The sequence below is a fragment of the Atractosteus spatula genome, chromosome 1 (genome assembly GCF_055471065.1).
Source record: "Atractosteus spatula isolate fAtrSpa1 chromosome 1, fAtrSpa1.hap1, whole genome shotgun sequence".
Classification (NCBI taxonomy): domain Eukaryota; kingdom Metazoa; phylum Chordata; class Actinopteri; order Semionotiformes; family Lepisosteidae; genus Atractosteus; species Atractosteus spatula.
In genome coordinates, this window is record NC_142706.1 from 60,377,271 (window position 1) to 60,396,358 (window position 19,088).

A 19,088-nucleotide genomic window follows, 5' to 3' on the forward strand; every position below is an offset into this window, starting at 1 on the left:
TCCCAAGTCAAAACAGAAACGCCGAGGAAGCGCCGCGCTCATCTTCGCTGTCACCAGGAAATAAATTCTGATCGTTATGGGAACGCGGACTTGACTGCATTGCACGCGTATGGTTTTGAATTTTATTTACGTGTTGTCTCCCAGCTCTATATTTATCTGGTAATCACACTCTAGGCTGGAGGACACATTCCACTGTACTAAATCGACTGGAGGCACATCGGCCTCTCTGTTAACGTTAAATCACACCGCCACCTAAAACCTCAACCCCAGGTTGTTAATTTCAACATCCTCTCTGTATATAATCCGCGCGTTCCCCTTTCTCTCTGCTGTTTTAACATTTTTTTTCCTCGAATCCACGCCGATGGATCTTTCCTGTAGACCTCATTTGGTCAAACTAACCCTGAGGTACAATCAAGTCTGAGATGATACAGAGCACAAAGACGGTGGGCATTCGGTTGAGCAGATTAAAAATAAATGAAAATCACGCCAACCTGTTTTAAAACTAATATTGACACTCACTGTTTTATTGACCACTATGAATATCACAATGACACTAAATTTCGTTTATTGTATTTCACAATGATCAGGTAAAATCAGCCTAAAACACAACGTCACCACAAAACTTACTACTTAACTTCTTTGTCTCGTTTTCTTTTTGTAATTACGCCAAATGACTCACAGTATTTTACCATTACCCTTAATGTTATTTTTTTTTTCAAACAGAAACAAGTACGTCCAAGATTCAGTGGGTTTTTGTCATCATCTGGCTTTTTTTTCACATAAAATAAAAAAAGAAAAGTCTCTACAGTCGTTTTTTTTTTTAAATAAAAATAAATAGAACGACAATTGTGCATTTAACCTATTGGCACGGGCAGACGTGGTGTCTGTGATACCCTTCCCAAACTAAAGCTTTAACAAAACCCACAAAAAAAACAGCGTCCTTCTTCCTCCTCCAACCATTTTTTAAAATCTTATTTTAAATAAATTAAACCCTGATGTAGCGTAAAAAAAATCGGTAGGTATTCGCATTAATCCATGCTATATAACATGCAATTTTATATAACTGTGGACTCAAAGGAAGACCTCTCTTTCCATATTTTCTTCTTTTTACGCACAAGAAAACTACGAAGAACCAAAATATATATTATATTCTATAAATAATCAGTCATTTCTCTCTCTCCCTGCCTCCTCTCTTGTGTCGTTATCTGTTTTTATAACCTTGTAATATCCTCGCTTCGCTCCGCGGCGGAGACCCGGGTGAGTTCGTCGGCGGCCGCGACAGTGTTGGCGGCCGCGACAGTGTTGCCGGCCGGGGGGACCACGCCGGCGGCGGAGCTGGTGGTGGAGGAGCCGGCGGACGAGCCCGAGGAAGCCGAGGATCTGACTTTGGTGTTGGGGAGCCTGTGGTCTTTTTTCCACTTCATCCTCCGGTTCTGAAACCAGATTTTGATCTGCCTTTCGGAGAGAACCAAAGAGTGAGCGATCTCGATGCGTCTTCGCCGAGTTAGGTAGCGGTTATAGTGGAATTCTTTCTCCAATTCTAAAACCTGCTGTCGGGTGTAAGCAGTTCTGGACCGTTTGGGTTCCGCTCCATTGTAACTGGGGTTCACTAGAAAGGCAGAGACACAGAGGAAAGAAGGAGAAAAGGGGAAAGAGGGGGGGACGGGGGACGGAAGCAGAGACGGAGAAAAGGCATAAGAGTGGCATGAATCGAGATTTGAAAGGAAGAGGGGTTGTGAGACTAGGAGGGGGGTGGGGGGCGACCGTGTGTATGTTTCTCTAGCATTAAACAACTCCGGCGCTTTACAACAACTCGCCTAACTATATCCTAATGAAGAGCACATTGGCGTTGAAAGAATCTCTGAATTATTTATGCAACGTTACAAAGCTGAGCTTTCTTTCCCCCTTCGCCCTCTCCTTTCTCTCTCTCCCCCTCGCTCTCCCTCTCCCTGCTCGCGCACACATACATAACAGGAAAAAAGCCACATGGCAACACGGCAGCCCAGACTTGTACCTCGGCTATAAAATTTATGGTGGGTGTAATTACCACTGCCGAGTCGTAAATCCGCCTCAATTGTGCTATTTCAAAAGCTCCTCTCCTATCGTAGCGGGAGCTGGTGAGCAGATAGGGGACAAAATGAGAAAAGAGAGAGGGAGGGAGAGAGAGAGGCAGAGAGAGTGAGTACGAAAAGACACACAAGTTGCCTACCGGTACTGACGTGAATTTTCTTCATCCATGGATAGACTACGGGTTGCTTGGAGGAGGCTGTGTTGTTGCTTGAATGCTCCGGTGTGGCTTGGCTGCAGGCGGAAGGCACAGCCGGCGGGGTTGAGGGGGACGTGGGCAACGGTGGGGGCTCACAGGCAGCCGGCTGCGTCTTCCCAGCCAGCAGGTGCCCGGGATGAGGGAGCCCATGCCCTCTTTGGGTGTCGGGTTCTGGGATGCTTGCACAGTTAAACTGGCGCTCCTGGTAGCTCGCTCGCGGAGGATACAACTCCTGGTGATGATGCTGGTAGCCCGTGTCCCTCGTGCGGCTGTAATATTCGGGGCTGTGGTCGGGGATGTAGCTATTTTGCGAATATTCCTCGCATGGAGGAAATTTCGGATCGATGTAGTTAGAGTCCATCAAATACGAGCTCATGATCATTAATTTCTGGAGTGGAAAATAATTTTTCTAGCTTTGTCGTTTTTCTGCTCCATAAAGCCCTCCTACTAGCGAGCGACCCTGTAAAGTTACTTTTACCACGTGACACGGCGGGCCAATGAGAACGTGCAAGGTAGTCCCCGGATAAGGAACCGAAGGTTTATTCCAAATGTACCCTGTTTTTTTTTCTTCTCCCCGTCGTGTTCGTGTGTTTGTGTGTGTGCGCGCCTGTGTGCGCGCGTGTGTCCCTGTGTAAGTGGGGCACCGACACCTTCTAATTGGGTTAACATAACGATATGAAAATTGAATTAATAAAACGTGCGACGCGATTGAGTGTCTTACTAGGTGGCGCGCCGGGCCAGCGGCTGCGGACGGCGAGGCGTCGAGGACTGGAGCAGGTACAGGTGACTTGACCAACTCTGGGGACTGCCGGAGACAAAAAGGAGCGTCTTTGATTGAAATGCGTAGGAAGGGAGAGAGATTTATCACACCCATCACACCCACCCCGCTCACAGTCCTTGACACCAGCTCCAGTGGTCTGCCAAGCACCGTCTTCTAAAGACGGAAAGACAAAGCAATATAATATCCCTTCTCCTGTTCGGACCTGCACTCGTGTCAATGGCGACACCTTCACTTGGACATGACTCGTCCTCTCTCCCCCCCCCCCCCAAAAAAAAAATCATCTACACCCTCAAGTCTTCATCCTATAGCTTATTTCTTAATACTTTGAAGGGTCAGTTTTACATTAGTATGCCTGAGTGGTTTGGGTGAAGATCAACGCATTCGTCCAACGAGATGATACTGGAAAGAGGAGTAGGAGTCACCCACAGGCTTTGTCTGCGCGGGTTGGCATCATGTCATTCTCACAGGTGTATAGCATATGGGTGTGTGTGTGGGGGGGGGGGGGAGGTTGCTGGACTGTGTGTGCTGGGATGTCAGAAACCATGATAGTGTAGCGGTCCTTAGCACGACTCTGGCACGCTCCATGTTCCTTGTGGTCCAAAATTAGAACAACGACAGGCATTCTAAATTAAGATATCACCAAAGGATGCATTAAAGGGGCTTAAATTAGGTTAAGCACGTCGTCAGTCCCCCTTGGTTTAGGGATGCTGAAGGCTAAACGCTATTAAAAACAATGCAAAAAAAATAAATAAACAAAAGTAAATTGCAACGCGAACGCAAACTGTGATAACGTACGCGTTGCTGCCAAGTATTAACCAACGCTCTTCAAACAGGCCCCATAATTAAACAATATCCGGGGACACGAGAAAAAAAAAAACTGGAAAGAAAAAGAACTCTCGACACCAGCGCGTGCTGAGATGTTGCCAGCCGGCGATTCCCAGGATCAGGAAACAGAACCTCGTCGTTAACCGTTCCAAGTTCTAAATAATCGCCATCATTGATTTGTCATATTTTATTGGATTATAGTAAAAACGACACATAAAGTCGGCTGTTTATGGTTTATTTATTAGAGCGCGCGCGCCAGCGATGTCGAAGGCTTTTGGCTTTGATGTTCGCCGGGGTTTTTTTTTGTGTGTGCGTGTGTGTGTTTTATTGGGGCTGCGAGAAGCCCGTAAATCAATCTCTTCCAGCGATTCCCAGCTCCCTCGCCCGCTCCCTCGGCTTCCCCTCTCGCACGAGCACGGTCCCCAGCCCGCGCCTCTCTGCCGGGCTGATCGTTCTATGAGCTCGGGCCGCCGCAGTTGTTTAATTACAAAGAGAAAATAAAACAACTCGGATTAATTCTGCCGATGCGGGTGAGGTAAACGTCGCGGAAGCACGAATTACAGAGCTCGGACACAGGGATTTATTGAGTGCGCGCCTCCTTCTTGGTTGTCTTTTTTTTTTGGGAGTGTGTGTGAATTCAGAAGTGAAAAAAAAAAGAATGAGACGCCCAAGCTGAAGCGAAATGGAGAAAAACCAAAAGCCAAGAGTTTAGACCATGTTCGTGCCACTGCGGTATTGGCATCGCCCATGTATTCCCCTAGAGACGAATTTGCGATTTTTGCTGCTCACACAAATTCGGTTCTACAGGGTACATATAGACGACTGATGAGGGTAGGAAAGTTGCTAGAAGCCTCCTTCTGCTTTTGGGATGGAATGGGGGCTCATGAAGCTTAAGCAGAGAGAATGAGAGAGAGGTGAAACGGAAATCCTAGGTGCTGTAACATGTGTGCACTAAACAGACGGGTCACTTTCCCGTCTCCATAATCGCCTCAAACTGTGTGTCCATTTGTGGCGAGCTTTTGTGTGGTGCGGGTTCATAGAGACCGATTTAACAATGGCTGCATCCCAGTACCCCTTCAGACCCACAGGGTTTGAAAATGTGGAATATGGGACCAACTGGAGTGTTAACACGAGAAGTCAACACGAATGTGTATTATTGCTACACTGTGTTTTCTTAATACAGAGTTGTTCATTTCTGACTGCGGAGCTTTTGCCCGATAATTTACAAACCCGAAAGTTCGAAAACCCAGTATAATTAGAGAGAGAAATTGGCATTTCAGTCCAATTCAATACTTTTTTAAGGGGTAAGAGAGAAAATGCAAAACGCTTCCGATTCACAGTTTTTATTTTGCAAATCAGAGATCTTCTCTGACGTCGTATTTACTGTTTATAAACTCGATATTTAAATTCAGACACGAAAGGACGCTTTTGAAGGACTAACCACCAGGATAATAAGATCTTCAAATTTCAATACATAAAATTGACACGGCAAATGTTAATTCGAAAACAACATCAGCAACTGGAATTGATGTGTGGATACAATTTATCATAAAACTGGAAAGAAAATTAAATGTACATATTTTAATGTTCAAAACTACGTTACGGTGGGAAAACTGTTGGTATCCTTCGTGTTATTGATAAAATGTTTACTTTACTTACAGACCTTTACTTGAATCTAATATCACCTTACGTTGCTGTGTCTGATTCAGACATTAAATCACTCGACAAAACAATAATCTCAGAATAAAATCTGTAACAAAATGTAATCCTCGAGAAACTCAGACCGCATGAAAAGAAAAAGATCAAGCCTCTATTTTAAAAATATTTGTTTTAAGACAATAACTCGTTTTATAACAATTCACTTCACTCAAAAGTTTCAGAAAAGATAAAATAAAATATTTTAGGTATTTCAGTGGCGACGTACGTTCGTCAACAAAATCAACATTCAGTAGTACACCGCTGTTTAACACAATGAATTACTTGTTTTATTGTATCGCATTATCTACAAAATTAATTTGAAAATTGTAGAACATTGGAGTGTTTTCAACACGCTGTCTGAGTTGTGACCTGCAGCTTTACAAGCAACTGCGGAATTATTATTGGCGACGCCGATTGTGGTTCACACGAATGTATTACAAAACCATTCAGAAGCAAAAGCAAAACAAAAATGAAAACAACAAAATAAGAAATGTTCTAGCAGACTGAAGGTAACAGGCTGTAAATTAAAGACGATTTCAAGCTGTTGGTCGCCAACAACAGCCCTTTGACTTTTTAAGTCTTTCAAAAAGGCTGGAAATTTATTGCGCAAGTTCATTGCGTTGCAACCCGGACCTTACCAGTGTCGTTCAAAACATGAAAATATTTGAGAGGTCTACACAAATAGTGCGAGGCGTTAATGTCAGCCTCCAATCAAATAAATTACACCAGAGCTAAAGACCTACTGTCCTCTGAGGGCCTTAGTAACCTACAACGGCCTTTATCCCGCCGTCCCTAACACGTTTAGCTCCAGTTTAGAAATGTTCATCAGAGCACGAGTGTCTGTGAATTACAAACACTCAGTCTGAGACGTGGGTTCAGCTTTCTTTTGCAATCATACACAAACAGGACGATCCCCCCCAGTCCTCACCTCCGGGGCTATAAACATCATCCCAATCCAAATTAAGATGTTTAATACGTTAAATAAAAAAAAATATATTGATGTCACTCTTTTTCTCGTGTTAAGTGCAAGGGACACAGATTTTCACTAGCGTGTATGTGCGCGATACATGCTGATGTGTGTGAAACACACATGAAAGCAATAGGAAGAAAAAAATAAATCAAAAGGCGAGCTATCGTCTTTAAAATCGAATCCAATCCCAACCTTCGGAGTGGCCTCCGATATATAAATATTCAGACAATATCTGCTTCGCCTCAGCGACACAAGCACGCGGGATACAATGCAGTCTCGTGACAGTAGAGAAGAGAAATAAGTTTCCATTGTCCCCCCGGGTTCATTGTGCTCGTCATTACCATGTTGACCGCCCGGTAACCCGTCCCTCCTCGCACAACACGCTGGCATATGGGACACAAACGGAGAATTGAGAGAAATCGGCCATTTTTTGGTGTGTGTGTGTGTTGGGGGTGTGTGACGGGTATACGTTTATCAGTTTTTCCAAAAGTGCAGGCAAAATATTTAAATTTGCACATAAACTGTATTTAATCCCCAGCAGGTAATAGATGTCACACGAGTTTGTTTTTTTTGCTCTTTCTCTCTCTTTCTCTCTCTCTCGCAACTCTATGTGTGTCGTATTTTCGCGCGCACGGCCTGTTTTATGGTTTGGTCTTTTATGACATTTTGAACGCGGTGGTTTAAAAGCATTGAAGCCGTCCTTGTCTCACTCCGGGTCATATTCGAGGGGACTCTGAACTCGTGGGCTTCCAGTCGTTTTTAGAAGCAGGAGAATGTTGAAGAACACCAATCGCCAACAACAACAATACATGTATTTTTTTAAAAAAAAAACAGCTATGATTTTTTTCGTAGAGTTCATAAATGAATTATAATTGATCTCTCCTTCGGCTCTACCCTTCCTTTGTTTTCTTCGAGGTCCTGTTGTACTGCGAGAATAATGAATCAAACTAAACTGATTTTATCAGTTGGTCCAGTATAGGAGCTGCGGTTATGCCGTTATGTCTACCTGATTACACTAATTGATGTACTACGTTAACCGTCTTCTGATTTTTTTTTAAATCTCTGAACTTTTATGTTCGACGGGCTACCGAAACAACCCTTGCCAGCCCGAAATTGGGATTTGTGTGCGCGCATGTGTTTTTGGTCATTTTGCCCCATTTCAATTTCGATTGCAGCCTAAAATTACTGCCCCCCCCCCCCCCGCTAAGCGCTCGCATAAACGCGTATACTCACCGCCCCTTCCCCTTCCCCTTCCCCTCCCCCTCCCCCTTTCTCGAAGTGAGCGCATTTTAATATTACTTAGACAGCGTGACCCGAATTTCACCTCTCTCGTTTGACTCATTCCAATAGTTCACTGCCAAGGAGTTATTGATGAGGAAACACCAATGAAATTTGTCTCCACACAAATGGCTTTTAGATCTTGTACCTAGTTCAATAACTAGTTATAATACAGAACTAGAAAAATGAAGCCCAGAGGCAAACTAATTTGATGTTTCATTTTTGTGTCTAAAAGTGATTCCCCCCACCCCACACACCTCCCGTTTTTATTTCAGATTTTTGTTTTTGGACCTATTCCGTCCCCTCCGACAAATATTTGATTCCGTGGAAAGATATACTACCCCCCCGCGCGCGCACACACACACACACTCCCATCGTTATGGACACACATGGTTATCAGCCACGCGGACAGTGAAATCTGTATTAGGGGTCTTTATGACTCCAGAACAGAGACCCCCAGGTTCATGAACTCGAGACCGGAGAGCTCAGGAGCACTCGTGCGTCCTCAGTGCGTTTTGGTAGGAACGTGAAACTCTTACTTTTACGTCTTAGGTATAGAAATAATTGATTCTGCATACTAACACCGGCAGTCAAACAAACCATATGAACAACACAAGTTACATGGATATGTACTTTGCTTTTCTTGGTGTGTTTTTTAAATAATAATCGTTCATGATCGTAATAAACGTAAATTGGGTTTACCTTCAGCATTGCAAAACAGTTATTTAATTATTGCGTTTTGGTAGAAAACTCGGTGTGGAGGCCTGATTATAGCTTAACAAAAGTTGACTACTAACAGTTCAGTTTAGCGATGGATATTTAACAAGCAAGCGTCTTATTGTGATGTGTGAGTATATCAGCCCATTTATATTGCGATCGCCGCCGATTAATTGCGACTCTCTTGTGAAGGTTAAGAAGTCACTGCCGTTATCAGCCATGTGAATTGTGTGTTTGCTGAATGTTGTGGGCCGCCACGCCGCTGCCGGAGTGCAGGGGCACAGACTGCTCTTCCTTGCCCAGCGGTAGGCTGGGGCACAAGGTGGTTCTCCGCTCTACAGGTGCCGGGTCCTCAGCATGGCGTTCCAATAGGCACCGAGATGTGCCTTGAGTTGCAGATGTTGACAACGACATAAAAATGTTTCAATAAACCAGTAATGGCCATTATAGAATTCATAACCGATCACGTGTGACTGTAATTGCGTTGGTGTTGCTGAAAGGAAATATTGAACACAAGTGAATGGAAGTCGACTATGAACAAACCCTTTACTAATGACTGTGGCTTGTTTAATCTCAGATGGTGTAGTAGTCTTTCATGTTTAGTCGAAAATTATATTGGTTTCCAAAACTACCAACTATTCATTGAAATCTCCGTCCAAACAATACTCGCTTTATTTTTTATCCTTGGCAATTAATATTTTTATTTTTATTCACCTCTGGATTTTATTCTGTCAAATCAATTCATATTCCAGTTTTGTTTTCGCTCTTAATAGCCCGTTCGCAAGCTCGGACCCCACCCTCTCTTGTCCTAATGTGCTTTATGACTCTTGACGAATTATTTGTAGGAGAAGATTTGTAAATGGGCCTACACAGTCCAAGATTTGACTAGCAGCTTCGCGGACACTGGAGATGAGCTATCTAAAGAAAAAAATCTCACAAAATTCTGCTGCATCACCCTGGTTTTAGACAAGTGCCTTAAATATTAAATTGCACCGAAGACCTAAATATTTATATATTTTTAAAAAATATATAAGATTAAACCGATCAAAAGGTAACTCATTCCAGTATATAGGAAAATTACAGATCTGAGTTTTAGAGATTAGCACTGCCACCTATGGGGATTAAAAACTCATTAGATGCATTAAAAATAAATTTTACGATCGAGGACAACGCGTTAACGTTGTCGTTGCTTACACTACACACAAAGTTGTGTTATACTGCAAACACTAGCAGCACTCGGCTGTAGAGCAATGATAAGTTAATTAATTTAAAAACACACTTGAAAGACAAAAAAACAGTCAACAATCTATCTGGCACCGATTACCGATTTCAAAAAGCTTCACACTGGGTTTTATGACACGTTAAAGTGGTTTAAAACGAAGAAACATCCATACACGATAGAATAACTCTTCAGCCTAATCAGACAGACAGGATTGTTAAGAGGGGATTTATCTAGCTCGGGTCACGCTTGTGAGTCTATTTTTCAGAATGTGTTTTTTTAACTAGAGCTATATCCCGTAGCTCAATACAGGGAAGCTGGGACTTGTAAAAATTAATTAGAAAGCAGTATTTTAGACTGACCCTCAAACTACCCTGGGCTCCTTAATGGCTTCACGCGATACACAGATAAAAAGTCATACAGGGAGAGAACTGGGCTGCATCCGGACTTTTCCAGCCATTACATAAACAGTAATTCGGTTAACAGATAATGTGACGCTTAATGGGTGATTAATATTTGCCGTGATTACATTCTAATAGTCTTTACGCCTGCTATTTGTCGTCGTGGAAAGATGTTAAAACGCTCTCGCTTCTTTTTTTTTTTTAAGGGAGTGAAGTTCTGTATTATCAAAAAGTCGATGCATCGTTTTCCGATGAAAATACACTTAAATATGCAAGTTATACTCAAAGAGAGGTAGCTCTCAAGCTCCTCTTATTTTAGCTTTTACAACTTCTGTCTACGTGAATTTAAAACATGCATATTTGCTCAAATTAACAAACACGAGATATTCACCAACAAAAGACACGTCTATTGGATCGAATGTTATTAGGATATAACCTAATTTTACTTTCAGGCAGTCAGAACCTAGAACTGCATAACTTCAACGAAGACAGGGGCTGACGATTACGAAAATACTATTAACAGGGATACTCTTTTATTTTATTATTATAAAATAACAATGGCAATAAGAAGTATTATGTGTACAATTTCGCTGTTACCACATTTTCTGCAGCTTTCCACACAATGAACTAAGAATAAGCACTAAGATAATCTTTACAGTCCTCCCTGTTATGTGTTACCTGACGCCCTATTTATGGTTTCAAAAGACATCAAAATTCACGACGAGCGTAGTTTAACAGTAATTAAACAGTAGTTGTGTTATGTTTTCACAAAACTCCAGCGTCCTTCGATTTTTAAATCCAAGGCGAGATTGCAGGGCAGAAGACAAACAGTTCGGACGCACGTACAGATGTTTTGGTGGAATGCAAATAGTCAACGCGTTTTCTGAAAATTAAAAACAATACATATTTCAATTTTCCTTTTTTGGGGTGGCGTCTTTTTAGGCGTATTAAGAACCGAGTCAGCTTTGACTGATTGTTTCCAAAAACATAAACGCACCTTGTTGAAATACTTGAAAAAAGGCAACGCATAGCCTAATTCAATTATTCCACCACTGCGCGTTTGTCATATGTACTTTATGAGCACGTAGTTTTAATCTCCCGCTTTGGTTTGTAATCGCATTATCGTTTCGTAGTGACACAATCCTTTCCCTCCCCACAACTTTCCTGTTCAGCCGAGGTGCAGAATCAGTTCAAAACCACCGCCCTTGGTGTCAAATTAAAAAGTGGCTCTACAAAAATGAGTCCGTTACGAAAACAAAACACAAAACATTGAAGCATGCCTCGTCTGAGGTGTTACAACAAAACCACGAAGGTCTTAATGCACGGGTATCTCTAACGGGCAGGGTCACAGTGAGTGCAACTTGTTTGGAGAGCTGAATTATCTGGGGGGAATCGGACAGACAATCCGTCCTTGTAGAAAACGTAGCCCCAGCGCTTTAAAGCGAAAAAAAAAACAGCGCTGTCAGCCTCCAAGGAAATCCTTTTAGCTCGCTATCGGTATATGAAGACAGAGCTGACATTAGTATTTTTACAGTCGGCTTTATTTGAATTCTCTGGGCTTTTGTTACGTGCAGTAGTCATTAGTCAACCACCACAAAAGCGCTGCATAGTGGAGGAGATTCGGGTCGCGATGCAGAAGAGATTTGTGCTGAGAGCATCCATTCCACTTATTTCTGAAACAGGGAGAGAACAGGCTAATTGGGGCATATCTGCACCCCCTCTTCCCTCCTCCCTCCTCCCTTTATTTTCCCACCTTCGCCATAACCAGCGGAATAAAATCGCAGACCTGTAAGGAGACTAACCAGACCTAAGTCTGAAAAGACAAAAACACACACACACCGAAAGCGAATGGTGGAGACGGGTGGGAGTGAGTCTCATTTCGTGCACTGCAGCAGAACTAAAATCCTGCCCGTCTCTGGAGGACTTCCTGTGCCCACACCTGGTTCCACAGCCGAGCTGAAGCTGTGTTCTCTGCGCAAACGGGTTGCGTGTGATCGCGCTCCAGTTATCAATCACTACCCCGCGCCGCATTTCATCTGTCTGTACAGACAGAGGTAGAAGGAAAAAAAACTGTTGAAAACAGCCTCATTTGTGCTCAGACAGGAGCCGTACAAGTTTTGCGGTTCTGTAAGTAGTATTATTAAACACAGAACTGTTGGGGTTTTTTTTGTTTCGGAAATGAACGTTCGCAAGCGAGAACGCGTTCTGCAGTACTGTGAGAGAAACGAGTTGGTTTCAGCGGGTCACAGTGCTTTTAACGCAGATTTTGAATCCATCAATCGATAAGTCGATCCACCAGTGAACAAATCGATCAAACAATCGACTGATCTATCACAAGACGATAGGAAGAGAGAGATGGACGGTACGGGGAACTGTGTCAAATTGACATGAGCCTGTATCCGACCAACACATTAATTTCTACATAATAAATAGGAAAATAAGCGATATTGATTCTGGAGCTCGCGAGATTTCAAGTGGAACAGGGTCTTTAAACTGCTCTATCACCATTTATGAGGCCACTTAAATACTTTAGTCACCCGTGTGCTAAGTTAGACACACACACGTCATGCGAATGACAGGTAGAAAGTCCCGTATCTCCGTTGTACTGTAAGCATATATATAGTGCTATATGGATATATGTATATATGGGTCTGCATTGCTTTATGTGTATGTATCAGAGTGTATTGCTATACATCTGGGGCTATACTGTTATAAAAAAATTTCATATATATATGGGACTATATTGCTATATATGTATTGCATACATATATATATGTATGCAATATATATGAAGAGCCATACCTGAAGAAGGCTCCACGGCCGAAACGTTGTGTTCTCTTTCTTCTTTTTTTCAGCATGGAATAAACCAATTACTTGTTCCTTTGCAGCCTACGCATGCTGACGCAGCTACCCACCTGAACTACTATGTATTGCATATATATCTATATGTATATATGGGACTATATTGAACTGCCCTTAAAATAATATACAGTATGTGAGCCGACTGATGAGAGTATCGGTGCAGCTGTGCAGATGATGCTTCTTATTTCTGGACGTGATTACCAATGAGAGGATCGTTTTTATGCTTAAATCCTCACTTGGCAAATATCTGATTCTCTGATCTGCTGACTATAATAATAATAATGATAATGATTTCCGACACGAGAAGTTCCGTTTCTCTTTTTAAGCAATGACGTCTTATTTGAATACAATTTCTGCGATGCACACTGTCCTACACGCAAGGATGCAAACTAGAAACACAAGCAAAGTGGCACATTAAAACATTGCAGAGCATTGGCGGCGAAGAGCACCCCTCCCTGCACAATAACATCCTACCAAAAGGACACATGGGGTTCAGAAGCACTGTTTCCGCCCATAAAGGCTGTACTGCTTATCGGGGAAAACTCCGTGTTACTGCAGGTGCCGGGCTCGGAAACTTAGTTTTGCACATTAGTGTAACAGATGTTTTTGTCAAACCCTGGCTGGTCAAAACCAGCTCGTCTTTTCTATTTCAAACGCGAGCCAACACTGTGACTCCAGGACAAACATACAGTTGCGGTTCGCAGTGAGCATCTGGAGTTTTGCATAGCCTGGGATTCACAATTAATACCAGCAAATGAACTGCGAAAAGCCTTCAGTGATTTATATTTAACCTGCTATGTTTTAATGTCTCACAATACGGCTTTGCTGAGCCTAGGTTTTTAGGCGTAAATCTTGGGTTGTCGGTTAGGGAAAGGGGAGGTCTTTAGCCTTGCCAAGCCTGACTTTTTTTTGCACACTGTAGATAAAACAAAAAAGATCTGCAAATTATCCCGCAATGTAGCGCCCGAGCTCCGGCGCCCTGTGCGATCTTGACTGGGATTCTCTCGATTGTCAGAGAACACTGCCCTCTGTGTTGACTTGCAAAATCACCACGAGCCGTGGAGCGAGACGGCGGGGGGGGGGGGGGTACATACAGGAACAGGTAACAGAACAGCCAACCCCAAAGAAAGAGACAAAAATATCACTTACTGCTTCTGTCACGTCCGACATTTCACCCCCCTCTTCTTCACAGCTGTGGACGTAACAAAGAGACCGGAATTAGGATGCGTTCGAGAACAGGCTCGTTCTAAAACAGCGTCTTAAAACCTTCGCAGCCCTGCAGCGTATCTGCTGTCTCTCTCTTAACCGCACAATTTTCGATTCGTGTTTGTCGTGAGATGGCGCCTTGTATGTCGCAAAGGAAGAAAAAAAAATCAAGAGTGCACATTATTTTCACAAAGCAGACGCGAAGAAATGCCGGTGCAAGTGAAACACACCCGAAATGACCTTGTGCAGTCGTATTATTTGTGCGATAGAAATAGAATTTAAGCAGAGTCCTGCAGGCCAAACCTCTTGCCAAATCATATTGTTGTCTATTGTTTATACCCAGGGCAAAGTATTTATATCGTTAAACATGAGACCGGGATTACGGCAAGTATTTAAAAGGAATTTTTTTTAACACCGATGTTTAACGTTTGAAATAATTTAATTCACTAAACCAAGTAATAGAAGCGATGATAATGAATGCTTCTTCGTCTGTTGTAAGTCACATTAAGCGCACACATACACTTAAAAGGCAAAGTCATAACCATGGGTGTTAATTATTAGTAATTATATTATATTAAATGTTAATACTTAATAATGTCCATTTCTTGTATGTTTTGGCACCATGTTGCAAAATATGAGCAATCGAAATATTCATACCGATTAACAAAAAACCCAGAACAAAAATTCCTTCGTTTGTACGTGCATGATATGATATTTTACCACAAATAACTACAATACAAATATTTAAAGCGAACGAAATCCTCTTTTTAAGTTTTCGGTAGGGCAATACTAATTTGTTAATTTACGTGTGGCTATGTAAGTTACTCTTCATTAGAAACTGAGTATAGCTAATGCATCTCAATGTCTGTCCAGTATCTAAGGATGGATAGATCTTTCTAGCACTGATTTAATGTTTTAAAATTTCGATGCTGTGACTGGTGTATTTATCGAAAGGGATTTGTGTCCGTTTTCCTCTGTTCTGTAAAACTCGGAGCTGAAAAATGCGGACGGTGAAATGTAACCTATTATATAATTCTTTGACAATTTGACAAGTCTTAACTTACGACTTTTCGAAGGAAAACAAACAGCACAGAGAAAACGAGTGATTAATTCTATTTATCTGTAAATATTACTGTAATAGTCTCGGCTAGTATCTATTTACCTCATCCATTTTTTTTTGTTATTTCTCTGAAACAGCAGCTTTCTTGTATACAAATGTTTATGCTGTGTATCTGTTTATGTGTTTATGAGCGCAGTCCGGCCTGTGCGCAGTTACACGGTGATTGTGCTAAAGGGGTTGTGTGGTTTCACTGCTTTCTTCGTTTGACTTATTCGGGAGGAGGAAATGGCCAACACGTGGAGCTTACACAAGCGACGTGTGGAAAAGTAGAATTCATGTGCTGTTCACTTCCTATTGGGTCTACTCCTCCTGTAAGACAATAAGTTCTCCTGTGCCTACACGTGGTTTCATATCCGTTTCGAGTATTCCTCATTCGCGAGATATTCCTGGCATTGTAAGGCATCTGTAAAACCAGACTTGGGAAGCAGTACGACACGTGCCGGCTGGAAAAAGCGGCAGCCAGACATTAAAACGGGGGTTCATCTTTACTTCTCCTCTGCGTCCTGCGTCGCAACAGTTTGGGCATTTCAAGTTATCTGGCTGTTGCTTCTCTGAAGAGAAAGGACTGAAGGACACCCACCCAGTGCCCAGATATCCCAGGACAATATTTTACAGGAACCGCCTCTTTTATAAATCTGTTAACAGATTGATATTATCCCAAACATTACTGAGCGATTGAATACCGTGCTGTAAACGAGGTCTATAACCCCCCCCCACACACACACACCCACATAGCGTCGCCTGTAGGTGTTGCAACTCATTGTTACCTCGTTGTCTCGTTTCATTCACGTGTACCGGACCCCGGAAAATGGACGATACCAATATGGTTGGGGGGGGTGGGATATCCCACCCATCCTAATAACCCAAATCCATGGGTGTCTCCCCTGGCCTTACACCCCTTTAGGTTCGGCTGTGAAGTCCCGTGGACCGCTCTTTTAATCTGACGATTATGTTTAGAACCGGAAGTGGGCGAGATGACGATGAAAGGAGCTAGCCGCCGAACGCTTTTTGGGGTCCACGCGTGGGACCCCGCGAGCCTGGGCCTCTTTCAAGTTCGGCCACGCAATGGGCTCGGCAGGGAAGCCTTCAGTGTCTGTCAAGGTGCACCTTGGCAGGAGAGGCCCTCCACAGACACCGACATCCTATCTCCCTGGGGTGGCAGGGGGAGACCGGGTCCAGTAGTTCCTGCACCCCTTTCCCTCCTCACCCCCTAAACTCGCATCGTCCTGCTGCTCGGCAACACATTGCATCATGTGTGTACCCATTCGATTCCCCCTGTATTCAATCTGTGTGAAAACTACGTCTCACATATTACATGCAGCCCCAAAAGAAGAAGGAGATTTTGTGACAATCCTATTATGTTAGGATATTCCTATCATTATATTTAAATAATAAAAGCACACAGGTGATTGTGAAATAGTTGTTCACACATAAAGACCTTTGCAGCAATGGTTTGTAGGTCAGCTGAGCTTAATCGTTTACGAGTCCCTGCCACCGCGATGAGCAGGCTGGGAAATGGTTCTGCAGGAATGTAAATTTAGGGTTTGCTACATACAAGGAATGTGACACGATAATCCTTAGGGGTGTGCTTAAAGTAAAATATAGCCCTTTACACTGCCAACATAAAATAATCGATGGATCTTGATTTGTCATCTCGGGAGAGTTACAGGCGAAAGGCCCAGAGAGATATGTTCACTTCTTTGAGAATAAGCATCAGGGGGGACTTAGTTCTGTCCGGAAAGATTAAACTTTAGCATTACCGCTAAATAAATATTTAAGTGTTAAATAATATGCTATACTTCGCTGATTGAAAAACGAGCCGTTTGCGTGGGGCGATCAGGGGAACGCGTCCGCTCGCAGGCCATAAATAAGACTGGGCGCGGAGCAGCGTTGGGAAAATCCCGCATGGCACCTTCTTAACTGATCTGTGCAGAAACCGTAAACCGGGGGATTTGGGAGGATCTCGCTGAATTAGCCGGTTGACTGGCTGGGATGGCGTCCGGATGCCCTTTGGGAGAGCCGTCTCATGACAGATTCCGGGGGCTCCCCTTCCGTGCCGGTGATCCGCCGGCAGGTGGGAAGCCCATGCGGGCTGGGTCCTTGGTCACTGCTTGTGCAGGGTGTCGGACCCTCAACCCAGGCCACAGCTCAGGAACAAGGCGTGGGTCCCCCCCTGCTGCCCGTCAGTGTCCAAACGTGTGCGCCCCCGCCTGCACCCCTCTGCCCGTTACTGGAGCGAGCCGGCAGCCATTTTCAGCTGAAATCGGGAACAGGCCTGCAGCTTCCGAGAGCTCGACGCGGTCCCCGCAGACCAGCCTGCGCCACGTCTTGCTAAAACCGGAGGTGAAGGCCAATCTGCAAGACTGGGCTTCTCCCGAACCACAACGGCTACAACCAGGCCAGTTTTTAAAAAGGAGGATGAGGGCATCAAAAAAGAACCGGTAACATGGACCATGGCTTTCAATGAGAGGGTCGAGCTGGTGGCCAGTCTTTGCAATAATCAATTGAATTAATGGGGGAGACCCTTCATTCAGAATGGGTTAGGTGAGTGATTCATGCCTCCTGGTCTCAGAAGTACAGGGGGCTGTAGGTTCCATATCATAGCGTGAATTACACCAATTAAGTCATCATTGCTGTCAATTAAGGCATTAACTGCGACAATAAAGTCATTACGAAGCCAGGCAAAATGGAAGTCAGGAGATATGCTCTGCTCCCCAGCTGGGTACTGCGCTGTACTCACTACAGCACTTGTCCAGCTGAGATAGCAAAATAAGTCATCTGAAGGAAGTCATCGTAGGGGAATATCAGGTTACCCCAGTCTATGCAAATCCCTCCTGAATTCCAGCACCAGCACATTAGTCACACACTTTCACCGGAATTCCCAATGAATATGTTGGGTTTTTTTTTTTAAAAAGAAGAAGACATATTTCACTTCCTTAATCTGGATCTAATTAAGATTCGGTGACAGAGCACAGTTACTGTTACGAAAATAAGGAATTTCGCTGGACAGAGCACAGCACTGAGCTGCAGCTAGTGTCGAGTGTCGGTTTTCCTGCCCAGTTATTTGCCCTAATGGGGAAAGTGGGGTGGTACTGACTCGCCGTCCTGTTCACAAGTCAACTCGAATGCATATTTTTATGTAGCCAGCAAAAAATAATGAATCCTGAATTCTGGTCTGACACCATTATGTTCACGTTGATTTCAGACATTCTCCACTATAAAAGGGATCTCTTTACAGGCTTCTTACAGTTAATACATTTAAAAGGTGGAGCGTTTTTATCCCAATTACCAGGGAGCCGCAGATAACATAATTTTTTTTTAAAAAAAACTTGAATGTTTACATACATTAGATAACACATTGATTTCCACAGCCCACCTTCTTTTAAATCACGTCTTACAAAACCTGAAAATAAAAATACATCACTCGCAGCAGAACACCCTGAGCAATACAAAAATATATATATATATTTTTTAAAAATCCATATCAACTAAATAGTAGATGTACTGACAGACAGACGATGGAATGACGTTTACGGACGCTTCCTATGGGCTTGAGTTCATTCTTACCCCTCCTCTCTGCCCAAGGGAAGAGGTGAACCGCCGTTTTTACTGTAAAGGTAACAAACGACACGACAACACTTTTCACAACGGGACGCGAGAGCACAATTCTGGAGCAAGTCGCTGCATTCAGAGAGAGAAAGATTGCAGTCTTGCTAAAAGGCCACACTGGGAGTAAAAAAAAAAG

At 43.3% G+C, this 19,088-nt stretch overlaps 1 protein-coding gene across 2 annotated transcripts in view; it reads right to left on the reverse strand.

Annotated features, from left to right (window-relative positions):
* Nucleotides 1-466: 466 nt before the first annotated feature.
* Nucleotides 467-19,088, reverse strand: part of hoxc4a (homeobox C4a) — a 51,990-nt gene continuing 33,368 nt past the window's right edge. For both annotated transcript variants that reach the window (XM_088915527.1, XM_088915522.1), the window contains 3 exons: nucleotides 14,167-14,209; nucleotides 2,210-3,071; nucleotides 467-1,609 (listed from right to left, as the gene is read on the reverse strand). In XM_088915527.1, the coding sequence (XP_088771653.1) occupies nucleotides 1,212-1,609; nucleotides 2,210-2,648 (837 nt within the window). In that variant the 5' untranslated portion in view covers nucleotides 2,649-3,071; nucleotides 14,167-14,209 and the 3' untranslated portion in view covers nucleotides 467-1,211. The remainder of the gene's footprint in view (nucleotides 1,610-2,209; nucleotides 3,072-14,166; nucleotides 14,210-19,088) is intronic.